General features: G+C 39.1%; 1 protein-coding gene across 1 annotated transcript in view; it reads left to right on the top strand.

Moving 5' to 3' along the window:
* Nucleotides 1-6,389: 6,389 nt before the first annotated feature.
* Nucleotides 6,390-27,239, top strand: part of ubl3a (ubiquitin-like 3a) — a 36,685-nt gene continuing 15,835 nt past the window's right edge. The window contains exon 1 of the mRNA XM_014983187.2: nucleotides 6,390-7,095. Within this exon, the coding sequence (XP_014838673.1) occupies nucleotides 7,069-7,095 (27 nt within the window). The 5' untranslated portion in view covers nucleotides 6,390-7,068. The remainder of the gene's footprint in view (nucleotides 7,096-27,239) is intronic.

Here is a 27,239-nt window from a genome sequence, read left to right on the forward strand (position 1 = left end):
GCTGTAACTAATGAAGTGAGGAAAGGCAAGGTAGGATCAGAATGACATAGGATACAAAAACATTAAACAGGGCAAAAGGATTTTGCACTCTTCAGATTTTGTCAAGCTGCAACCACAAACTTAAAAAAAATGTTGGGAATTTCCGTGATAGAGTACAACAAAGTAGCACATAATGACATAAAACAGAAAAAAAGATGATCCATGTTCGTAAAAGTCAGAAAAGCAAATAGTTAGCCATCTTTAACTGCAGTAACTTCTGGAAGCAACAGCAACAGTACTGAAGTAAAACAACTGCAGCCCTTTCACTCTAAAGGACGCTGATTTGGAATGGAGATCACAAATGTTTTTCAGCAAAAGAATAGTATTTACTGTGTGTGTGTGTGTGTGTGCTTCTGCTCTCCACGCCATAGAAAAATCCTGCACCTGAAATTTTAGTCTCTAAGTGAAGGAATGTCAGAGAAATCCCAGGACAAATCCCTCTGTGAATAAGTGTGTTGGAAAGGTGGGCAGATTAGAGAAGCGCCCACCTCCTCCTGATCCGCAGAACAATGGTTAACCAGAGATAAGCTCTGGCTTAGAGTGTCTCTTGGTAAGTCTGAGCCAAATCCAACTCATATTTAGACCTCTGCTGTTGAGAAGGATCTGGACCTGTGAATGAAGGCAGTTCTTCGGGGAGATTGGATAACGACTCCTTTCTGACTATGATATGTTGAGAAATCATTTGAAACGTAGGAGACTGAACACGCCACAGACTGTTCTGGGGTGTGTCCCATTAAAGCTATAAATTTCATCGCATTTGACTTGGGCTTTATGTGACAGATCAAAACAACAAAGTTAATAATTGTGAAATTAAAATAAATTGATGCATGCGTTTCGATTGCTTTCACAAATACAAATCTAAAAGTAAAAAGCTGCTAAATGTCGCCATTTTAAGATTTTAGTTACAAAAGATTTAGAAAACTACGCACCATTTTACCCCACTTCACAAGCCTTGATGAAGCCTGCTTTCAGGAGGTTTTCTGCTCAGTTGGTAAAACAAACATGACACATGATGGTGGTGGTGGCAGAATCAAGCTGTGGGAGTACCTAGTCAGACTTGAAAATCTGCTCAGATTTAGAAAACTATGTACCAATTACCTTCCACTTCACAATTACACACTGCTTTGTGTCATCGAACAATAAAAAGAATGAATATCAAACACTAAAGTTTGTGGTTGAAAGAACGAGAAAGCGTGAAAATGTTTGAGTAGTTGGGTTTTCTGGGTTTTGCTAGGGGAAATGTACTCTTTCGAAAGGAAAAAAAACATGCAAGTTCTTTTGCTTACAGCAAACAAGCAAATAAGCATCATGATAATCCACTCTGTGTTGTTTTGGTGCACAACTATTTGCTCACGCCTATTGTGGGAGAGCTAAACTGGATGGCCCTGTTGGACCAAGAGCATGAAACGTCACGCTGGGTGTTTTGCTGTTCCGGTGGCTGTCAGCACAAACCTCTGAACCACAGTTCAAATCGCAAAGTCTGCCCGTCCCATCCAAGAATAGCTGATGACACGGTGAATGATGTTGAAATCTGGGAAAGGTGGGGAGGTGGAAAAAAACAAAACAAAGAGCAAAACGGAGGAGCTTCTAAGTCAGGGGTGTCCAAAGTCAGTCCTCGAGGGCCGGCATCCTGCATGTTTTGGTTTAACACACCTGCATCAAATGATGGCTCATTAGAAGGCCTAAGCCAGACATGTCCAAAGTCCGGCCCGGGGGCCAAATGCAGCCCGTGGTCAAATTTCATCCGACCCACAGCCGGGAGGGTGAGGGGGGAATGAGGCAGATGGACGCAATATCGCAACACCGTGAGTGAAACAATGACTGGGGCAGCCTACTATATAAAGTACTTGGGGACCATTTTTGTTACTACACATACACCATTTGTAGAATACGGAACAAATCACGTTTCGGTTCAATCCGGGACATTACATTTAACAGTCAAATACGGGACGGTTCTGTATTTTACGGGACAAGTTGGAATCCTAGTCGACGTTTTAAGTTCACAACCGAGAACGTCTTCTCACATATAGTGTGAGAAGACGTTCTATTTGTGTGAGAAGACGTTCTCGGTTGTGAACTTAAATAACTCTCACTTACGGACATCTTGCGCATCAATACCACTGCCTTTGAACCAGACCTGGCCTATGTGCCGCAGTCCAGATCTCAGTATCACATTAATGCAGACAAGTCATTTGTCATTTACAATAAGTCTCTGAATAAATTTTGTTTTGTTTTTTTGAGATCAAAATAAGTCATAAATTCAGACAAGTTTTCAGTTTTCACTCCAGAATAATACACTTTTAATATCTAATCAACATTTACTAATATGTCATCTTTCAAATGAGCCCTGCACTTGTTGATATGACTTGCTCATTTTTCTGTAATTTTATTTAAAAATTCTGTAAATATCGTTAGAAAAACATTAGTGTTAAAAAAGTGAAGTTAAGATGCTTAAGATCGCTGAAATTAAAATAAAAAAGCAAATGTAAAACACAGAATGCCTTGCTGAAATTTATTTAAATATATTGCTGTTCTATGTAAAGAACATCAACCAAGGTCGGCCCCCCTACATTTTTAACATACCAAATCTGGCCCCCTATGCAAAAAGTTTGGACACCCCTGGCCTAAGCAGAACATTGACATGCTGAAAAGGTTGTTGCTACCGCTAGGGAGAGAACTAAAACATGCAGGATGCCGGCCCTCGAGGACCGACTTTGGACACCCCTGTTCTAAGTGCTGCTGTGCTTTGGAGCCTGTGTTTATATGCGGAGCAGTGACTGTGCCGCCCCTTCAAAGCCAAAAAGCCGCAACTGTTTTGTAGTTACACTGACAACAATATTCGTGCTTCCCTGAAAGGGGATAACGCCTCAACGCTAATCATATCCTTTGACCTTTGCAGCAAACAACCAACAGCTCCCGCATATGTGCTGCATGTCAACAACACGTCTGTGCAGATGGCAGGTGCTCCGATGAAAATCCAAACAGGAACACAGTCAGCCGCCTCAGAGGGACACAGAGGCATATTGTCTCAACTCTAAATGTAACATTTATATTTGATCAGCAGACCTTACTGAGAGGAACTAGGAAACTGTAGTAAAGGTGACCTGGGAGTTCATATTACACAGAGCAGCACTGTCAAACAAGTACAGACAAGTGCTGAGGAGGGAAACATCGGCTGCCCACACAGACACACAGACTCTGAACACATGCAAACGCTGAAACCTGAACGCATTTATGGCAAGAAGGTGAAGAAGAAATATCAGTTGCGAGTTGTACACATGCATTTTTGATGAAATGGGAGTCGGAGAAAATCTCATGATAAATGATTACCTGCACCTCATCCTGTTTAATGAACAAAATTCACACGTAATATGCAGCCAAGTCACAGGAAATTGCAAAAACATCTTGTTTTACGCCCCAGCTAATCAATTTAATTCATTTTGTCTGCAGATATAATCAGATCTAAGATTACAAACGTACAGAATTTAAAACTTCACTTCAAAATGTAGGGCAGAAAATTGAAACAATTTCTCATTTAAGGCAACTTGAATCATTACTAAAACAGCTAACCTGAGTTTTCTGTAAAATACAACCAAACACCCTTCATATCTGCTCTGTTTTGTTGTCTTTGCAGGTGGCTCAGGGATTATTTCAGTTCAATCAGGGGTCATAATCTGCTGTTTTAATAAGGGTCAACGCCAGGATACAAAATAGGGATCCAATTTGGAGAAAATGTCCCCTGAAGCCTGCATGCTTACTTTCTATCTATGTTGACTTAAATCGATTCTTTTTGCCCTATTTGATGTCAATGACTGAGATTCACAGAGTTTTTAAACTAATTTTCTTGTGAACTACTGCTGTGAGAATCTGTACTTCATTATTTTTTAAATAAAATAGACACATTTGCTAATAACTTTAAATTACTTAATAATATGTTTCAAGTTCACTAGACCCCAAAAGACAAAGAAATGGCTTTGTACCCTATGATGTCATTGCCCATCTTTCCCTTGTGTTTCCCAGGTTCTTTTAAAGGGATTTATTGGCTCTATAGGGTCTGGCAGTATGCAGACCTGGGTGTGGTTCATGAAATTTAACCCATCTTTCTAAAAAATGGGGTTAATCACAATTAATTAATTATAAGCGATTTGCCTGAATAGTTTTTTTTCTCCTTTTCAGAAATAAAATCATCATTTGTCTTTAAAAATGGACAGCTACACTCAGTCACTGCCCTACTTTGTTCATCACTGACCTTAATTTGGTGAGCCGAGCAAAAAAAAAAAAATCACTTTCACACCTCACCCTGTTTTTGCAGGCACGTTCTGTTAGGTGTTTGTGCATGTGTGTGTGTGTGTGTGTGTGTGTGTGTGTGTGCTCAGGAGCCTGTGTGTGTATGGAGACTCTCTATCCCCCTTTCCACTCTCCCTTTATGGTGTGGAGATTAGGTCGTTAATCCAGTAGACCTCATAGAAAAAGCCTCTCCTGATGCCACAATAGCTTTCAATCAGTCCACTGGGGAGAGGACGGACCTGCTGTTGATAGGCATCCTGACCCCGTATACACACACGGGCAATAACAAACACCGAGCCACACACACAAGCACTAGTTCTTTATCAGGATTATATTAAAACCCTGCTATATCTAATCCATAAATATCCTGATTATTATTTCTTAATTACACCTCTCCTCAGAGACTACTTGTAATAAATTTGAATTTTGCCCGCTCTGATCACACAGCTTAACAAAGACCTCTAGTGTCTCATTTCTGTAAGAAATTCTTCACTCATTCTGCCAGAGCACCGGCTCATTTATTGATTTTCTCTTTGATTCACAAGAGGCAATCTTTTCCCATTGTCTGACTACCTCTTATTCAGCTATATGAAAATGTATCGTTATGTTATGGAGCACCACTTCCAGTTCAGAGCAGAATTAAGTTATTAAGTCCAACATTTGCTTTCTGCCCAGGATGAGAATAACTGAAAAAAGTTTAATCTTTAGTCATTAATAAAGTTTATAGTCTTTGTCTCTGAAAAACAGCTTAACAAAATGTTAATTAAATTGTAGTTTTAACATAAACTAAGAAAGCTTCCTTGAGTTTTTGGAGAAACAAAATCCATCTTTTATCCAAATCAAAACCCTTCTCCCTGTAAACATTTGATCAGAGAAAACCTCTTTCCTCTGATTCTCTGTTCCCTTCTGGATAATAATAAAAAGTACTGTCTTCAATTCTGTTCAGACTCCACTTTGGTGGACTGTCGCCATGTTCTTGAGCAGGACTTTGTAAAGCAGCACAAAGAGAAACACCGAGCAAGGATGTAGAGGCGTCTTGAATTCAAAATAAAATGCCTTCTTAATTGTGGGGACTATAGCATTCAAATTCCGTAGATATATTTAAAAAAATATTAATGGAGGATTGGAAAATTATATGACATTTGAATGCAAAGAAACAATAAACAATAAAATAAAAGGCCATTTTTAAAACCCTCCCTCCCCCCTGATATTACATACCGTACCCTACAAATTAGAAAATAAACATTTCAATTATATGAAATCTAAATGTGGTAACTATAAGTTACCCTAAAAACAATCAAACATAATATCATAGCTTTTTTCTAAATGTTTTTTTTTAAAGAGTCATCTTAATTGTTTTATTTCCTTGCAGCTTAGCTTATTGGTATGGTGGGCCTGGTTGCTGCAGTGTTAAGGCATATTTTAGCTACGAAGGGGGGGGGGGATAAGCAAGGATGCAATTACTTGCCACATGAAATTAATTTATTAATTTATTCATCAATAAAATTTATTCATATGACTTACATAATCATGGGGAAGCAAAAGTCCATACAAAAGGAACTCAGTCAGGCAAATTCTGTACCTCAAATGGAAAAATTGTTTTCATTCAAAATCCATTCATGCATACATTTTCTATACACCCGCTAGTGGGGTCAGGAGGGTTTTCATTCAAATTAATATTCTAATTTTTCAGTTAGAACAATTTTGGGTTTATATGAATCAAAATTAGCAGAAATAAATTCCAAAATATTATTTGCGTGTAAATGCAACATGAGTTACGTTTTTTTTAATTATTATTATTATTTTTATTTAATACTAAAATAAATTCAGTTGTCGGTTTTGTTTAATTTAACATAATTCCGTGTTGTTAGAGTCCAATAACACGGACGAAAATGTGTTGGATCAGCTCATAGAAAAAAAAAGATCTTTTCAGAAAAATGAAAACCAGTGGCGGTAATGTTACTGAAAGTTTGTTGCCAATCGCCAATAAAAACCAAGAAAAATGAAAACCTTATTTTGAAAGTCCGTACCGGAAGCGCTATGCCTGTGTAACGTATGGAGCTTTACGTTAGGTTCGAGGCAGAATGACAGCTCAGAGTGTTGAAAAGGTGCAGCACTGCGGTCCTTAACAACACCGACAATTACCCACGCACTTTAAAAACAAGGACCGACAACATTTAAGCCTTTCACGCTCCTTTTCTGCCTCCACCTGGACATTTCAGAGTGAAAAGGAGGACAGCCGCCGTCATTCTTGAGGATATTTATATTCTCCTTCTTTGCCGACAGAGAGAGCGAGAGCAAGAGAGAGAGAGAGAGAGAGAGAGGAAAAAGATCCGGATGTACCAGCAGTATTGGTTTTTTTCGCTTGGCGTAGACACCTTTCCTTCAACGGAATATTGTTGATGATTGGAGGGTCGAAGGAGGCCCTCGGGTCGACAGCTAACACCATTAACGTTAACTTCTCCTCGATAGACACCTATTGAAGGATTAATTAACGAAATGATTGTGCAATCATATTGAGGAAGAAGGTTTTATATCCTGCCTTGACTACCTCAGTGTTGTGACTGGAGAAAGAGAGAGAGAGACAGTAGAAGTCAGCAGGAATAATACATTGTGTCTGTCTCCTGCCATAAAAGCCCACAGAGGACGCTTTTCTTCTACAAACACCGAGGAGGAAAGAGGGGACATTTGCTGTGTGAGAGCGGGGTGTATGAACGTGTGAGCACCAGAAAAACCTCCAGGATGTCGGGCAGCACCTCAGCGGACATGGTGAGATAAATGACTGGATGTCAGTTCTGTATCCTAAAAAGCCAATAACTTCCACTGGGGTTCCTGAGTCTAAAAGCGCAACACAGAAGCATAGCTCATGGGTCTGGTTTTATTACTGTGATTTTCAACTGCACTTCCTTGTTGGGCTCAAAATTTGAATTAGTCATGTTTTACTTAATTCCTTATAAACGAAACCTAACTTTCACAACTGGATCAATGTGGAAGGAATATTGTGGATATTGATAATAACAGCAGCTCGCTGGTACAGTTTAAAGCAGCCATTGATTCTAGCTGTAAGGCACTCCACAAGTCTCCTGTTCTTTTATTTATGATGTTGAAATAGACCTTTGTTTGGACTTTATCCTGTCATAAAAGGGTACAGGATGTACACGTTTATATATAAAAAAATATATACAGTTCCTCAAACTATTGGTTTTTACTTCTCTGTTTAAAACAGCTGAAATTTGAATATACAGTGCCTTCTGAAAGTACTCATACTTCTTTATTTTTTCCCATTTCCTGACATTAAAACCTCAAACTTCTGTGTATTTTGTCTAGATTTTACATGGTAGATCAAAGCAAAAATAGTGGAAAGTTGAAGGAAAATTACACAAGCATTAAAATCCATTTTTAAGTTTTTATTATTATGTTATAAAACACTCAATTGCATCTGATTGCTGCAGAGATCATATAATTAGTCACAATAGAGCTCACTGTGTGTGTAATTTAATTGCGCTGTAGATATAGTTGTTTTGTGAATGCCCAATCTGTTTTTTAGGGAACATTAGTATGAAGTTGTGGCAAAGTTTAAAACCGATTTAAGTTTGAGGCCTTTAATTGGAATAAACAGCCAAAAGGCCCATGGTCGTTCTGGAGGGGCTGCAGAGGTTCACAGCTCGTGTGGGAGAAATTGTTGACAGGACTTCTAGTTGTAGACGCCACAAATCTGGCAGGAAAAAAGTCACAGTTGAAATAAACCCATAAGCCTTGTTTAAAATTTACCACAATGTAGGTGACACATCAAACATGTGGAAGAATGTGGTGCGGTCAGACGAGAACAAGGCTGACCTTTTTGGCTTCCATGGAACAGACTGTTTGTGTAGGAAAAGCTAACAGTGATCATTACCCTACATACACCGGGGATTGCTGTATCATGCTGCAGGGATGCTTTTCTGATGGGGTATAAAACTGGCCATTTTCATGAGTTTGAGTGCTCCATTCAAAGTCCAGAGAAAATCCAACTTAGAATCTGTGGTAATACTTGAAAATTGAAGTTCATAAATGCTTTATAAGCATTATGAGTGAGATTGAGCGATATTGCAGCCAAAATGGGCAAAAGTCTTTACCTTTCTGTCGGTTAATGAACAAAACATTTACAGAAATACCTCCAGACTTGCAGCTGTAGTGAAAAACAGTTCTAGTATGGATGCAGAGGAGCTGAAAACAAATGTATGCCACACTATTCAGATTTTAACATTTTATAATTTTCCTTCCAGTTCAGCTCTATTGAGTTCGAGCTCAAAATTGTGTTCATCTATTGCATAAACTTCCTCATATAATGCCTTGTTGTTTGTGTTTGTAATGTGGAAAGGTTCAAGGAACATGAACACTTATGCAAGGTCCGTGAGTTACGAACTGTTCGGCTCCTAAAGTCGCTGCTTTTTAACTTCTGTTGAAATGGTTTACCTTGGACATTTTCCTATGTTTTATTGGGTAAATGATTAATTGAGAAAGATAGATAAGTGACTTTTTGAAAAGGGCAGCGTTACTTCGAGGATTATGACAATGACATCTCTGCTCCATCAGAAAAAGAAGGTGGCGTTTACCAGATAAGTCTAACAAACTCCCTACAAACGAATTAAGTAGTATTATTTGTGGTATTGGTGTCACAAAATGGAATGCATAGTAAAGCTATAATTTAATGAACAGGTTCAGTAGTTTTCCTTGGTGAGTCACATCAAACATGTTCAGTCACCTTTGTTTCAGATTCCAGTATCCAAAGAACCATTGTTCAGAAGTGCTCATAGCTTGAACATAAAAAATGCTGTCAGGTGGTTTTAGTGGAAGAGTTCTTTTTCTCTGCTAACTACTAAAAGATATATACCTGTTCAGCTTTTTTCCAAATTGTACTACCACAAACTTTAACATTTCAAATGCCAATGGAGATCTGTGGAATCCGAAATGGACTTTTGTGCCTTTTTCTCTTAGCATTGCAAGATATAATGTTTATTCATGGAGAAAATATATGCACGTCCACTCCACGTAGCATTGACCTTTTAACTCTCGCCAAACAGATAAACAATTGCTTCTCTAATCATGGCTGTCATCTCTTCACCTTGACATTGTGTTAAAGCATGCAGCACTGGGTTTCAGTGCAGCTTGTTTTTTCTTGTTTTTATTTTTCACACATCTCTCTCACGTCATGGCTTAGTTTCTATTAAATAAATGTAACATTTAGTCTCAGAAGAGATTGACTTTCAGATGTCTCAGGGTTTTTTTTTTCTCCCCTTGCTTTTGAATGAAGGGTAATTGAATCTTAGCTGTCATGTTACAACTTAGATGTAGGGATGTTGTGCTGAGTTACACGGTGACCTCCTCAGACCATGGTCATCATCATCTGACCTTAGAAGACTCTTCAGACGCTTAACGTCCATCTTCATGTGACATATTAACTTGCCTCACACCAGCTCTTCAGTTGGTTTTATGAGCTCTCATCATAAAGATTTATGCCAGGCTCACATGGGTAAGAAATGCACCAGATTACAGTCATAAAATGCATCCAGCTGGATTAAGGTAAACTAATTCCAATCTGGGAGTTGCATGTCTGACATCTTTGCTCCTAGCAGACGTTTGGCACTAAGAATACTGCCAGGTCTATGTTTAGAAAGGATAAACTGTGTAATGTGCCCCTATGTCAAGATCAGCTATCCCAGCTGTGCATGTGTTGTTGCCCGTCCACACTCAGCTGACCGCCCCCACATCCCTCCCACCACCTCCCACTGAACAGCAGGTTCATTTTGTCGCCATATCCGAGAGCTGACCTCGGCGTATACATGGTCCCATCGGTGCAAAGGCATCTAATAGCAAAGCATGTGGAATTTCCACAGATTATGAGCTGAATCTTTCGTTTTCTGATCCGTCTCGACTGACGGTCTAATCCGAACGACTCCACAGGAACATTATTAGAAGGTTCTGTTTTGTGCTCTGTGGAAAAGTATAGGATTTGATCGGAGTATTTCCAGTTGAGATTGGAGAAATGTCTGCTTTTTCAGACTTCTGTCTCTTTATCAACTTTTCAAGTCTAGTCCCTGTGAGCCACTGTGTGTCATTAGGTGATTTTTTTCTCATGTCGCATCCAATTTAGCTGAACTTACTTGAGTCCTACTAGAGGCTTTGTTATTTGATTCATGTGTGATAAGGCAGAGACGCAGATGAGTGTTTTGTCCGTCCATCAATCCCATCCCAGCCTCTGAAAGCCTAACCTTCACAGAAAAATCTTACTATTGAATTTTTGAAGATTTGTGGTGTAAGAAATCTACTTATTTTAAAAGATGTGCATATGGTGGCTGTATTATTCTTCTATTTATCAACAGTTAGGTGGTGACCAGGAGAGGAGCTTTGAGTTTGAGCCTCTAGTGTCATTAAACTTCACTCTGACTCTCTTACCAGCTCCAGCTTGGATTTTAGTCTGAGATTTTCTCCTCTAAGGGGAAGTATCACATTATTATTATTATGTAATTTGAGATCAACACCCAGAGTAAAGTTCATTTACTCTGGTAAATTCCAGAGTTCACTAGCTTCCTAGCTTCCTAGTTTCAAACATTGTTTATAATAGGTTTTATTCACTCAAGGTCATCCTGTACCTGGTTCATGCTGCTAATATGCCCACGGCAGAAACATAAAGGTCAAGTTCTGCACATAAGTAAGACATTTAAGGCTTCCTAATCTCCAGAACAATTACTTCCCTCCATGGTGGAGCTCTGTCTATACATCAAATGAGCTCCTTGTGTTCCCCAAGGAAACTTAGGCAAATATCAGCTATCACAATCTCACTGATCCTGTGCAGCTGAAATCGGCAGCAGATGCACATTCTCTTTCAATTTCCTCCAGCTCCCTCAGTCAGTAGAAAAACCCGGTTGTATACACATTCTTAGAAAGACTCTATGGAGTAGGAGTTAGAGTAGGAGGAGAGGAGACTGCTGGTGCCAAACACTGTGGGTGAATGAATCTGAGAGAAAGAAAAGAAGAAGGAACAGTCATTTCCCTCAAGAATGGAGGATGGGTTCCAGCGGAGTGAAAAGAGGGAGGGGTGAAAGGATACAAAAACTGTGAAGAATAAGAGCAGGGGGGAGACATACCCCAGAAGTGCTGACAAGGTCGAAGTGTTCCCCATGGCAACAGGAGGTTGCCTGGACCGCAGGTCTGAAGGCAAGTATGTAGAGGAGGCACTGCAGGTATGTGGCAAGTATGAGAGAAAAGATCAGGACTAGTGCAGACACATTAGAGGAATAAAGCACCTTTGGTTTGGATGGAACCTGATGAATGAACCAACAGGAGACATGATATCCCACAGTAGACTGTACATAAACCCCCACACAGAGTGACACGGATCATAATTCCTCTTCTACAATTTGGTTTAAAGTCAACTCATTTACAGTTAAACCCAAAGGATTTATTCCCCGTGCAGATTTAGGTGTACTCTTGTTTTCTGTTTAACTACAATGTTTACTTTGACAGCAAACGACAGCTAAGGCGACGCTAAAAGGGTATGATTTTTGAAAAGACAATTTCTCAGTTTATATTTTCGCAAAAATGGCATATTGAAAATTATTTTTAGCCTTTACAATAAATACTAGAAAAGGATTTATTAGCATAAATGTAATCAATCTGTTTTTATAATTGCTGACCCATGCCTTTTGCATGCTTACATTGGTATTTTGATTATTTCCGTAGTGACCTCTAAGTTTTTGTAGTTGCAAGGCCTTCTTGCCATCCCGTTAATATTTTACTTCCTGTTCAGTTTCTCTGTCGGATTCAAAAAAAAAAAAAAAAAAAAACAGTATTAGTTCCTGTAAGAAAAAATCTTATTGGTAAAACTCTAATTTTACCAGAAATCTAAATCTGTCAAGGATAAGAAGGATGTTGAGGTTACTGCAAAACATGCTTCTGTTTATCTTAAATTTGATGGAGAAGTTCTCAACCACAAAATCAGAGTAAAAGAGCGACATGGTATTTATTTTGGGACTGTATCAAACAAAAAAGAAGCCAATATTGCCCACAGTATCAAGAGCTAAGTTGACACAATAACACAACATCAACAGCTCTGCAGACAGGTGTATTTGTTTCTTAATGTAGCGCTCCCTGTGGACATATTTAATCTTTTTCATAAGATCAACAAGCAGTTGCAGCATTGCAGAACTTTATTTTCAGCCTTGGGTGCAGATGTTAGCACAATATTCTCTGAACCAATGTTATAAAAGTTTTAATAAAAAAAAAAAAAGTTGTCAAATGTCTAAACCCCTGTGACTCCAAATCTGCCGATTATTACATATTTGAAATTTGGCACTGGAGAGACTGTTGCTGCCTTGTGTTTGAGGGGCTAAAATGTTCTGTCGTACCTCCTGGTCCGAATGAGTCAGGGCTGTCAGTGTCACCACCAACACAAATTAACATGTTCTCACCACTGCCCAAATGACAGTGTCTGACTACTACCCACTGAGTGTGTAATGACTGAGAGCCAAAACGCTTTACATTCTTTTTTTGATCACGCCTCAGTCACTTCAGCAAAAACCTGCTTCAATAAAGGTTTATCATTTTTCACCGCAGACATGTTTTTTTAATCATTTTTTGTTTCTAATCTAATTCTATTAATGCTTGGCAAACTAAGTTATTTTTTAACTCTGCCAACACAGCTTACAAAATAAAGGTCTTTTCTTGTAGACCAATGAGTTGCAGTCGTGATAAAGTTTGGGCACACTGAGGCAGCCTGTGTTTAGTCATTTTTGAACATATTGAAGTTTAATATCAATTTAAACAGCATTGGAAAATTCAAGTAAAGTATAGCCAAATAAGTTTTGCATAGTAAAAAAAAAAAATAAGCAAAGAGACCCTTGTCTTTATTCTTTACTCCTTCTTAAAATGGTTAAAAATACCCACAGAGATCAACTCTGGTTCATATGATGAGAACGTCATTACTCAGCATTTTGAAGCAGGTTTGCTTCAGAAGTTTGATGAGCTCTTGACTGCTGAAGTAAGAGTGAACATCTTTATGAGATGCAAAGAGCTATATGGTTCGTTCAGAAAGAAGATTTAAGAGTTCAAAGATGTTGAAATCACCCTTTCCACTGCCCAGAAGTTAATCTGGCTATGGAGGAAATTCAACACAACTGGCAACATGCACAGTTCTAACTATCCAAACAACTTCAGTCTGCCAGCAGACCGCAAGGCACTAAAATAAGTGTTGGGAAAAAAAAGACTCTCAAGCGTCGTCATGGGACCTGTAGCAGGCTTCTGCTGCTGATGTGAAAGTGCACGCCTGAATAATTAGAAAAACACTGCACCAGTCTGTTTCATGGTGTGTGCATGATAAAAACACTGATGCTCTCAAAGAATTAGATAAAGACTAGACTAAAGTCAAGATGGAACTTTTAGACTAATGTTCTTTGAATTGACGAGTCTGAAATTGAAATATTTGGACAGCACAAAAGAGGACATGTAACCCAAATACTGCATTCAATAAACAGCGCTTCTGGACCAGAAGTGTCAAGGTTTTGGGATCTTTTGCTTCAGCAGGAAAAGGGCAGTTCACCATCACAGAGTCCACCATGGCATGTGAAGGAGGGTGCTTTTGGAAATTGTGAAGTCATCTCTAAAGAAATAATTAAGCACAAGTGTAACTTGACCCTGCAACCTGAAAGTGACTCAAAACAACAGTAAATCCACCAAGAGCTGGCCTGAAATTAGAAATGGAAAGTCCTGGTCTGAGTCAAAGACTAGAGTTTGACCTCAGTGAGATAATTTGGAGTGACTCAAAATGGGCTGTAGATACAAGAAAACTCTAAAACATCTCGCAGCTGAGAGTGAGGAGTGGGGCAAACTGTCATCAGATAGAAATCAGATTACAGATGACTACAAGAAGCTTTTCACTAAAGTTATTTTAGCTAAGCTAACCTTTTCCTCAGCTAGAAAGTGTTGGCAGGGATCTATGAAATCATTTTCTTTTCCTGAGATGTCTAAAAACTAAGATTAAATATTGATAACATTGAACATTTCTGGATAAGGCTCTGAATATTGTGTAAACTTTTCCACATTGTTGTAAAATGAAGCACATATCCTGAAATAATTTTGAAAAGTTACATTTGTTTCCACTTGTCAGCTTGATTTTCTGTTTTCTGTTAACTTTTTGTGGTTTTAGCTTTAAACTTTGTGTAAACTTTTACTTGGAAATAGCTTAATGCACTCTAAATCTATTGCACATAACATATAACTATCGATTACTATCAGCGTAAGGCTGGAAGGTTCTCTGTGTGTGGTTCACAGTCTATTCCCACATTGACCCCCCAAGCTAAACAGACACACACAAAGAGGCCAGAGGTCAGGGTCAGAGGTGAGCAGTGTGTTGGTCCCTGCTGACAGAACAATGGGACGGGGAATCCTTGCTGCTGAAAACAGCTCTCCGTGTCCTGAATGGCAACTTCAGCTTAACTCAGCATGTGCGACACAGAGCAGGCAGAGACAGAGAGAGGTCTTCAGCCTTGGGCCGGCATTTCTAACCGGACTTTGATTGACACATTTAAAGACAGATGGGGGTTGGAGATCCACAGAGTCACGAGAGTGCCAGTTGGATGAAGCATGTTGGTGGATGTGCTTGTATTGCTGATGCCATGTGTTGGCAGTCTGAGTCACACATCAGGATTACGTCATGCTGCCCTGGTGGCGCAGCTGATATATCGACTCTGACACTGTCACATGTAGACCTCACAGAGCCACGGATAGTCTGGTTGGCAGCTCTGAAGGGGCAGGAGCTGCACTGATTCATGTTCATTAAAAATGTGTTAGAAAATCGGTGACATGATGTTGAAACGCTGACAGATGGACCCAGGCGTTAGGTAAAACAGTAGTTCAACTTCACGGTTGAACAGCAAGGATTTATTTTAATTAATGTGAATGGAAGAAGGCATCTATGAAATTTTGTCGATCTTTTTGGTGGCTGAGGCCGTTCTGCATATTTCCAGGAGGTTTTTGTATCGACAGTACTTGGTATTAACAAATATTTTGTCAACATATTTGTCAGACTTTTGGAGCGATATACTGTCTAGCAGTCCCTTTTAATTGTTCTGAGTTAATCCAGTCTCATATTGATGTGTCCCCAGCACCAGCAGGGAGTCTCATGTAGGCGCTCTGGTCTATCGACTGCTTTTAGAATAGTTATTTTGACATATGCTTGCCATTGTGATGGTCATTTCAGCATGTGCTGCAGCATGTATATCCCGTCTTACCTTCTTCAAGAAAATGAAACCCATCCTGCAAAGATGTATTATTACTTACCTCTCAGTATTATACATTTTTTGTAATGTTTCCTGTGAAAGAGCTTGATTTCTCTTAACCTTGTTACACATTTGTTAACCTTGATTCTTGGTTGATCTAAACTTGTAGCATGAAAGATGAGACACATTATTTACGATAAAGTGATGCAGTGATCAGAGGTCTAGTTGGGAACCTGGGCATTTCTTTCCCCTGCAACACTCTCCAGGTCATCCCTGCAGGACCCCCAGGCATTCCCAGCCCACAAGGGATTTATAGTCCCTCTTGAGAGTAAGTCTGCCCCAGGGTCTCCTCCTTGTGGGACATGCTCAGAAATCCTCCCAGGAATCATCCTGAGCAGATGTCCAAACAATTTCAGCAACTCTTATCACCCTATCACTAAGGCTGAGTTCAAACACCCTATGGAGGAAGCTCATTTCAATGACTAAAAACCAAGTTTTTCTTCTTTTGTTCATCATCCATATTTCATGACTGTAGTGAAAGGTCAGAAAGTGGGATTTCCATTAAATTGAGAGCTACGCCTTTTGGGCTCAGCTCTTTCTTTAACATGACAGACTGGAAAAGCACATGCATTACTAGAGATGAGGCCCCAATCCATCAGTTTGTCTTCTGCTCTGTCCAACCATCACTGGTAAATGTCACACCAACGTACTCCAGCTTTTTTGCTTGAGCCAGAGACTGACCCCTGACCAGAGGCAGTAGCTCACCTTCTCTTTGGGAACCATGACCTCAGCTTAAAGGGAACTGAGTCTCTGCCTGACTGCTAGTAGCTCTGGTGCATGTTGAAGGTCAAACTAAACCTCATCCTCTCAATGAGTGTATATGGAGATCCAATCCAAAAACAACACAGTCAGGGTCAGAGACCAGGGACATCCATGACATAATGAAACCTGCACTATGAGCCAGCTTGACTTCCTGCCATGAACAGACATGGCTCTTGCTTTAGTTTGATACAAAACACATGCAAACCAGATAACCGAGCTCCCACATCGCCTGAAGCAGTTCTGCAAGAGTAAAGATCTGGTCCGCTGTTCCACAACTTGGACAGATGCCACATGTTTCTCCCGAGTCCAGGGTCTAACAGTCGGTCTGAGTCTGATTAGTAATTATCTCACTTTTCAACAACATTTAAAAGACCTGTTTGTCTTTCCAGAAATAATTTTCTCTACAAATTTGACGCTCCCCTGTTCTCTAGAAGCTGTTAGAGGCCTTTCTTTGGCGTATATTGGGGTTTATCACTTGACGAGTTCAGTGTGCTAAATTGGTTTCCTTCCAAAGATGATCATGCTAAAGTTTGAAGCTCTAGTTGTCATGATAATTTAGACTGCATTTGAATTTGCCGTCTTCCCAAAGCCAACCATTACTGTTCACCGAGATTAAATCTCATTCCTTGGACTTACAGGTTAGTCAGACACTTTTTTTGTTGTCAGCATTTCTAATCAACACAGATTGAAAGCTGAATACCTCTGTGACCTAATCAGATTGTTCCTAAGGAAGATTAGTGTGTAAATATTAGAATAAAGTTTTATTCCTCTAGAAAATCTCCCTGTTTCATGAGCCAGTAGAAAAATATTGACATTAATGCCTTTGCCAAGGTTGAGGAATATGTTGAATTTAGGTAGAAAAAGCTTTCAAGAGGAAACATCTGGTTCTTTTTCTAGATTCTTCTGCTGATCCCTTTTGACAGTTTATTTACCTCATACATACTAATGCTCTTTAAATGCAACAGATATAAAATGTGTCACTGTCTGAAAATCATCTGAAATGTAGCCTCCCTAAAAAAAACAATGGAGGAGAGGAAAGTGGGACCGTAGTTCAGTTTTTATGCCAAAGATTTTAGAGTTTGAACGTGACATACATGAGTGGGAGTGGGTGTGAGTAATATACAGGCGTTCTCTAACACGCCCACTCCTGCTTACTAAACCCTTTGGGCCTGCAGCCTGTTCTGATCTGCCTGTGTGTGTGTGTGTGTATGTGTTTTGTCCACACAATTATGCATGTTCATATTTGCATGAAAACACAGCCAAAGCACAACCTGTCCTTCCTGTTGAGCGTGACGTGTTTGCTGTCGGCATTGCCGGCTGTGGAAACACCCACACTGGTTCGTTGTTGCTCCACATCCTTGTTCAAGCTGAGCTGCATCCAAGAGTTTGGATGGAACAAGACTGTAAAAGTGTCATTTTCCTAGATCTGGATAAGTATGGGTCAACAAAATAAATATATAGATGCATTTCCTGACACTCTATTCCACATTTTCTCATCCTAAGTGCTTAAGTGAAGGTCAACTATCCTTCTTTTGTTTCCCCGAGGTCAAGAAGTCGACTTAAGCACTTATGATTGCCTAGTCCTGGACTACTCAGAATCTGCATCAGCCTCTATCCTTGCATCATAGATTTTGAAATGGAACTAATCTAAACTAGTTCAGATGCCAAATAAGCTCTGAAATAACCTTTTAATTCGCAATGCCAAATCAATTTTAGTGTTGCTTTTTCATGGTTTGTGATACATAAAACTAAACTAAACATTTGTGCTTAAATGTCCAAAATGTGACATAAACAAAACAAAAAATCAAAACATTTGAAATCAGTTGTAATTTCACAGTTGTTTTGGAGCCCTGATGTAAGGGACCGTATGTTTCTCCGCCCCTTAACATTTGATCCTTGTTACACTGAAAATACCTAAAAACATATGATATGTGTAATTCATCTCCTTTAGTATTGTCCTAGTTATGGTCAAACTGGGAGTTTGCTCATTTTATTCTCATTTTATTTTTTAAGTTTATTAGTCAAGAAAGTTGTTTTTGGAGATGATTTGAAATGATGATTGATACTTTGATTTGAAAGTAAAAAAGGGAAAGGAAAGTGGACTTGTGAAAAGGTCACAGAGACGTGTTTAAAAAAAATCATGACTAAAACAATACAATAATGTTCTGTGTATGTTGATCGGTGCAGTATTGCAATTTGTTTTTTTCTTTGCATGGAGATGAGTTCAAATTATTACTTAGCTTTAAAACTACATTTGAAATTTATTTTAAATAGATGTTTTATTACAGCTTTAAAAATACATTTTAAAGTGAAACTTTAAATGTATTTTTAAAGCTGTAATCATTTGAATGTTTGCTAAGCAAAATACACAAATGAACAATTTTGATTACTGAATAGAGAACTGTCCTTGTGCATGTGTGTGTGTGTGTGTGTGTGTGTGTGTGTGTGTGTGTGTGTGTGTGTGTGTGTGTGTGTGTGTGTGTGTGTGTGTGTGTGGAGGAGAAGTAGAGGATGGGAAGGGGTTGGTGTACTACCAGCTCAATAAAAGGGGCCTTTCAGCTGCACTGGAAACAATTTCCAGCTGAGGGGACATTTTTATTAAAGCTCTACTCTGCTTGCACACGCTGTGAGTGTGTTTTGCGTCAGAACAGCCAGCAAGCATGAATCAAATGTCCCTTTCGGACCGTTTTTTGGTACAAGTTGCTACTTCTAAATTGGTACTTAAAAAATGTCTTGAAATTTGAACGTCCTGTTCTTGTTGTAATGTCAGGAATAGAAGGACTCAGAAACAGGTCAGACATGAATTAGAAAAAACATTCAAGTAATGGCCAAGCATAACTGACCTACCACATGTCACCAATAGTCTTTCTTTACCTTGATTGTTACTCCGCTGCTTTTGTCAGTCATAAAAATTGTTTTTTAACGCACTAAAAAATCAGTGAAGCTACAATGTAAAACAAAACTTGGATTGACTCTTACTGCTGTTTTGGTAAACAAGTACATCATAAAATAAATGAATATTGTGTAAATGTGCAATGGGGGTTAGCGATTTGAAATGCAGCACAGGGAAAATCAAGCTTCCTACATGGTGTCGGTATGAAGCATTCTTTTCAAAAGGCATAACATTTTCTGTAGTAATTATTGTTGAAGCTGGTTTCTTATGTTAATGTTAAATTGACTAACATTTGTCTGAAGTCATTTTTGTCTCTTTGTTGGTTTGCATTCTGATTTTATTTAGTTGTGTCAGAGTAAAACGGGTTTGGATACAAATTCACAAATGTATTCTGATCTGTTATTTCTAAAGTAAAACTAAACCTTATCTGCCATTTTCTGTTGGTCTGTTGCATTAAATCCCAGTTGTGCCATATGCTAAGTATGTCACAGAAAACTTTGTGGTCCTGTGACAAAATGTGTCAAGGAATATGAATAATTTTACCAAGCACTGTGTAGCACAAATCACTAATCTTGAAGAAATTCTTCTCTACTCATGAGTTTGTGAGGATATTACACTTAATTGAATCAGATAATTTCAGTTTATTTTCCTGCTTTTATCCAACGTCGGTGTTTTTGCTCCATTTTGGCTTCCTGGTGTGACACATTGTGATTTTAGGACATTCACACAGAGATCTTGGTAAACACAGTAGGAATAGAGAAGCTGAGGTCACAGAAGAGTTGAAGAGAGTTTAGAGCAGAGGGAGTTTCTCTCTCTCTCTATGAATATGTGTGTGCGTGTGTGTGTGTGTTGAAGAGCAGGGCACATGGACAGAGGGTATATTTGGCCTTCATGCTGTCTTGCACAAATTTGTCATTGCATGTGGGATGCTATGGAGCACTTTGACTATGAATATCTGTAATGATCCTGACAGGGCTTGTTTCTGTATGTGTGTGTGCGTGTCCGTGTGTGTGTGTTCCTCCTTATCTGAACTGGCTTTCTGTAATGAAGCAGCGGACATTGGACTACAATGATTGAGGGCTTTTAAACTGCCCGTGTTTTTTCATTTTCTTGTAATGAGGAACAGTTGTTTATCTAAAGGGAAGCAGCAGAATGTTAGCTTAGGCTGGAGACTTAAACCACTGAGATAAGTGATAGATCTGATTTAGCCTAATATTAAGCTACAACAGCTTTCCCTGGTTTTACAATTGGTACTCTAGGCCATGTATGCTTGTCGGTGTGTAAAATTAGCACATTTTACCCAACGTTGGCAGAAGTATTCACATTTTCATCCTATTACAACTATAGTGTATTTTATTTCAAGTTTATTGGTTAGACCCACACAAAGTACTTTCAAATAAGATTTTATGCAACCAGCTGCCTTCAGAATTCACCTGCTTAGCAGATAGTGAGATAATTGAATCTCTGTATTAATACAGTGGTTCAGTGGCAGCCTCAGATGTTTGTTAGAGAACAGCAGACAGGTCAGAGATAAAGATGTAGAGAAGTTTAAAGCAGAGTTAGATGAAAAATATCCTAAGCTTTAAGTAACTTACAAGCCCAGCTCAAATCATCGTTAATATGGAAAGAGGATGGTACAACTGCAAACCTGCAAAGACACTTATTGTTTTCAGTTTCTCATTTTTACTGAGTGCAACATTATTGCACATCTTTTTTAAATGCCTCAGTTATCATGAAGTAAAAGACAACCTCCCCATGCTGGACACAACCTGGCTGGCGGATTTGTTTATTTGAGAGTCTATGCACAGAACATGCATTGTACCAGATTTAGCTCCAGGCTAATTTCATCCTGTATGTTTCCATACTTTTAGCTGCCTTGTAATGGAACACCACCTCAGAGCTCGACTGCTCTGCTCCCCCTTTCATCGCTGCTCTGATTCTTCCTGTTGTTGCCTCGTTATCTGGAAGCCTCCACTGTAGCCACTCAGAGCTTCCCTTTTCCTGTTGTGTACAATACATGATTACCAGAAACTCAAAACCAATTGGGAACTCTTAAAGGTTTATGTTAAGATACAGTAGACACGCTAAACCTCAGCGTGTAAACATTGCTGTTTCCCATGTTTTTATGCAAACATAAATGGGGAAGAAACTCCTAATGTCTGTGAGGAATTAGTTTGGCCTGCAGCAAATAAAATACTAAATTTAGTTTTTTTTTAAGGAGCAGCAGCAATATTTTTTATTTCTTTATCACATTTTGGCTGTTTCACAATACATCTCATGTTTTCTGTGTCACGTATCTGCTTTTAGATTTTAGGGATTATCCTGTATCAGTGAGATTTCCTGTATAAAAAAAGGTAAAAATGTGACCTTTTACCTTCTTTAATTTTTTTCCAAACATTATTTAATTCTAATGAAAAAAATTGGATCACTACAAGAAAGATTTGAGCAAAAATATTTTCTTGCTTGGGTTTTTTCCTTTTAACGTTCTCAGGATTCAGAAGTTTATATACATTTCCTTTCTATTTCCTTTTTAAAATGTCGAACTTTTGAGAAACATTAGCGCCATCCTTCCACAAGCCTCTCACAATGGTTTGGTTGAATTTTGGGTAATAGGCCACTTTGGTCATTCCCAAATTTGCACACAACTTTTCCGTAGGACTAAGATGAAGCTTTGTGGTTTTCCTCTCGAAAACATTGACTTTGTTGTCCTTAAGCCACTTATTTGCTAATTTGGCAATGTGCTAGTGACTCAGATGTGCCTTGAATTTAATTTCCTGCCTTATGACAGATTTCACTCCAGTATTTCAACATAATGTTTCCTCGTGATGCCATCTATTTTAATATTCATTGGAAGTGCACTAGTCCCTCCTGCATCAATGTAACAATGGTCATTTTTCTTAGCAGTTTCGTTTTAGATTAATCAGACCACAGCAAGATCTTTGGTCCTGTGGGCATTTACAGACAATGATCTGTTTTCTTCTTCTTGCTCTTAGAGTCCTTTCAGCCTATGTCACTAAAGGAATTTCACTGTAAAGAATAACTTACTAAAAGTCTTTTGCTGCTGTTCTTAGTTGACTTACACTTTTCGATACATTTTACCCACTCAATGATAACTTGGACTTGTGGAGGTTCAAATTTTTCTTCCTGATATCTGAGCTTTTTCATGATGTCACACCAGGAAGCATTCACAGATGTTCTTCTTCTCAAGTGACATCATCATCCTCTGGATTTTCCACATTATTGAAATACTGTAATGTTTGGAATCTGAGAGTCAAAAAAATATATATATATATTTTTAACATATTCATTTTTAACATGTTCAAATCTGTCTTTTACTGATTTGAAAACATCACTAGACATTCAGCTTAATCACCATGAGGAACAAGTTAGCTGGCCTGAAGAACCACTTAGAGTAAACGTTAGGGATAATAATATGACTTTAAAATACTCTTTGGACAGCAGGTGCCTAAGTAGAGCAAAGGTATGTTGCAGTTAAATATTTCCATGTGTTGAGAAAAATTTTCAGCTCACATGAACCACACGGAAACAGTCAAGATGACTAGGCGGATACCAGATACAAGCTAACGTCCGGGCTGAGCCAGACACGGTCACGTTTCATAATTTCTTTCATTGTTTTTAACTAGTCTGGTTATGAGATGTTGAAAGACATAGTAAAGTATCAGGTTGAACTTGAAAGAGCAGTAGGCCATTTGGCTTTCCGCCTCTGCTTATGGTTGAGCTCATGAGTAATAGTCCTGGTTTGTGTCCAGTGCCATCTGGTAAATTCCAGCACTGAGGGCAATTTAGCTTGCCAGTTATCTGTGTGTGTGTGTGTGTGTGTGTGTGCGTGTGTGTGTGTGTGTGCGCATTGCACACTCTGACATCCAATAATGCTCTCACATGTATATACACACATGCATTTTTTTTTTTTTCTGCACACACTCATCATCACGTGAGTTGTGACTGCAGGCCAGTGCTCTTTTCTGAAGGAGAAAGGAAAATGCAGTGTTGTGGATATAACTGCTGTCTTGCAGCCATTCCTGTCCTCGTCACAGATGTCTCCTCTGTCGTGTTACTTTGCAAAATGTCGTTAAAATAAGATCTAAAGGTGCACTTTTTAGTTTCTAGTTTTAAAATCTACCGAAAACAAGCTTCCTTTTAAAAAGACTTTCCCCATAAAAATAACTATATTATTAACCCTGAGAGAAAAACAGCTCATCTTTGGTAAGGAGATGAGCTTGTGCTTTAAAAGGACAACCTAAAAGGTTACAAACAAGCTAATCCTGACAGCGGGGAGTTGCCTACAGATTGCTGGGGAGAGACCACCTAGGAAAGAGGACACGTGGGGTTTTTTAGAAACGTCGGCGGGAAGAAGGATGGGGCGGTGAGGGGAGAGAAGAGGTCACCCGTTACTGTGCATGGGGATGCTTTACATGACTCCAGGGTTTTCACATAGCAGGGGGGCAGGAAAGCAGAGGAGGAAGCCACATTGGTGAGACACCTAGTGATGGAAGTGAAGGAAAGTAACATGGGGGAGGGAGGGGGCAAATGGTCGGACGAGTGAGAGGAAGGACAGGAGGGCCTTTTATTTAGTGCGATCATCAACCCTCTGTGTGGCCCCTTCACACTGGCAGCATGCTGTTATGTGGGATGGTGGCCTTTGAGTTTGTGTTTTTGCTGGTGGCTGGTTGTCATTATGATGGTTAACTGAACAGACTCAAACAATCAGGTGGAACTTTTGATTATTTTTTTTTTTTTGAAAACCAAAACAAGGGTTCACTACACTGAATTCATTAATTTGGAAACTGTCAAACAGCCAACCACAGGAGTAGTTTCAACATTCTCCACATTATTCCTGTAAATCAGTAACTGCCATGATGTTTCTTCAGTATAATCTTAAGGACATTTTTTTCAGTGTTTTTTTCCCAATCTCCTATCCTTAAATAACACCCTGAAGTGACCAGCTGAAATTTGTACTTCAGACTAGCTATACCTACCTTGACAAAAAAAAAAAAAAAAACAAGGAACGGAAATTAACCTTTGCATGAGCTGCAATATGTTATACATTGTGCAAAAAATAAAAATAAATATGCAGTTTTACTTAGAAATACCTTCTGAAAATAGCTGTGACGTAAAATACGATTGCAAAATTAGTACTGATTATAGACTATGATTAACCCATATAGTCTGACTAGTTTCCTTATATTTCCCAAAATGTCCCCACCAATGAGATTTGCCATCAAACCACTAATAACATCAATCATGTTTGATTATGGAAGGCAGTGAAAGGCAATTTAAGTATAATACACTGCCAAAGGTTATATCTGAGTTGGATGCTTCACACATTTCTCATCCTGTTGTTGAGATAGTTTCTCTTTAAAAAGTCTTTTGTGTCTCTGTGCTTCACTAAAAATTGCTGGCTTTGTTTTCGTCCATCAGTAACGGCATGCTGTTGTCTACATGATCTGGTAGCATTTATGGATAGATCGCATTCACAATATTTGAAAAACATTGGATTTTTGTGTTTTGGATGGCTCTGTCCAGATTGGGTGAGTCAGGTGGAAAATCTGACCAGCAGATTTCTGAGACATCTTTAATTAAAAAATATATAAAGCCCTGGTTAGTATTCTCTAACTTTGTTTTATAGCCTTTTAAAATTACTTAAAATTCAAATTCTCTTAACCTACAGGTTGCAACATAATCTCCCAACATCACCACCGTAGATCATTTTTCACAGCAGGAACTCTTGGAGAAAAAGTGATAAATGGGAGGTTGGTTTAAGTGACCATGAAGTTTTAACGTTTTGCAGAAATCCTGATCAGATCCAGATGTGCTTTCTTAGGTCACCTTTCTGACTTCATGGTGAAGCAGGGAAAGCAAATGTTTCAGTACCTACTTTACCCTCCACCATTGTTTTATTCTTAGCTGCAACTAATGGTCACTGATGCAGCTCTGTCCCACTGATTAGCATCTTGGTATTCATGCTTTGTCTCATTTCTGGCTTTAAAACTAGCTGGGAGAGAAGGACAGTCTAGACGCTGACAAAGGATGAAAGGAATCGATTGAAGCATACAAAAGCAATTTCACGTCTTGGCCCACGGCTTCAAAAACAGAGCCTCGGCAGCAATCTCCAGCAGTCATTGGCAAAAAAAATAAAAAATGTTTGCTCATTTTGTGTGAACGTAAACACCAACTACTCAGCACATAACAGATAAGGACTTTCTGAATTTTAATGCCTTGTTTTGACGTCACCCTTTCTCCTTTTTGCCTCTCGTTGACATTTGCTGTGTTCTTCTTTGAGTCTGTTTCCTTTCATGCTTTTTCTTTTTTTTTTTTTTTTTTTTTACATTGGTCCCTCTTGCTCGCCTCCAGTAGTCTGTGTTTCCTCTGTCCTTACAAAACATCACAACTCATCATCTTTACAATGTTCTCAGTGTGCAGTTGTACAGTGTCAGCAGTTTGGCGTCACTGTTGGACTCTGCAGTTTTGTTTTCTCTCTTTTATCATCAATTTTCACTCTCAGTTGATTTTTTTCTACCATTTTTTTAGTGACTCGGGATTTGCTGTCTAAAAGTTGTGTTTTCTCGGTGTAACATCCCGAATCCTCTCGGTTTGTCCAGAGGATCCTAAAGCTCTTCACACTACATTCAGTCGTTCATTTCTGCAATAACTAGGACTGTGTGCAAACTTCTATTTCAATCTAACAAAGTTAGACATAGTGATCAATCATGATTAGTCGTAACGCTAGTGTGTGATTAATCTGATTATATTTTTTAATCAATTGACAGCACTAAGTTAACTGTCCAAAGATAGATATTGTCTCCTTGTTGAAAGCAGTAAAAATTACATTTTGAAGGGATTTCAACAAAAGGAATTAAAGGGATGCTAAAATATTTTGATTAGTAAGCAATCACATCTTTCTTTTTAGTTTTTTCTTCCAAGAATAGGAAAGTGATTATGTCAAGATTTGGGGAAAAAATATATATACAATTTTAATTCTTAGAATAATGAGAATTTTCTCTCTGCTTCTAAAGGCAAAAGAAAAGCAACCGACTCGAGCAACGGGATGTGCAGCAGTTCAGGGAGCAGATTGCCTTGGTGGCACTCTTCTGTTCAGCCTCATCTTATCAAACCCACCCCTTATTAAATAAACAGCAGAGATTTAGCCGCTTGGGAAAGTCTGTGTGGAGGTGTGTGTGAATGGAGGGAGAACAAAATGGACTCCGACGGAGCAAATAAAACATAACTGCTCTAATTGAAGTAGTTCTCAGGCTGCCATCGTTTTTCACCACATTTGTAAACAGATTAGTGTTTGGAGCTGTCCAACACCATCATCTTCACATCATTTCATCTGTTAATAACCCACATTTACAGTAGACGGAGATCCAGTTCGTCTTTCTGCGGCTACACTCTGTGTCCTTTCAGTGTGAAGGTTTAAAGAGGACTTTTCTTGTTATGGCTCAGCTCCCATTTGGCATGCTAATTCATTTGGCCCGGTGGGGGTTGAAAAGCCTTTTTTAAAGTGTGAAGTCTCGCTCTGAACTGAGCATTGAGGATGAGGCAAGAAGCAGCTGTGAAGGGGAACCTGCCTCTAGTCAGCTTCTGACAGCTCTGATCGCTCGCAGGAAGCAGAGTGTGGAAGGCCTGATCAAAGGCAGCTACCTGGCGCCTGCGCTAGTCATCGTATGGACGTGTGAGTCCTCAAGGAGAGCGATGACTGGCATCACTATTTGCCTCTGTGGAGAGAGGTGGAGCAGCTGATGGATTAAAGGGTTATTGGTATGTTAACAGGTAGAAGGGGAAGGATGACGAGAGAGCTGCAGCTGAGGCGCAGGAAACAGCCGATGTTGCTTGTGACAGGAAGAGACGCTGGATGTGATGCGGCTGTTGTATCAAAGGACGCGTCTGTCTGAATGACTGTAGAAAGAAAAGGGCCTGGAGGG

The sequence above is a fragment of the Poecilia mexicana genome, unplaced genomic scaffold (assembly GCF_051168715.1).
Source record: "Poecilia mexicana isolate PSO_F unplaced genomic scaffold, ASM5116871v1 scaffold_14, whole genome shotgun sequence".
Taxonomy (NCBI): domain Eukaryota; kingdom Metazoa; phylum Chordata; class Actinopteri; order Cyprinodontiformes; family Poeciliidae; genus Poecilia; species Poecilia mexicana.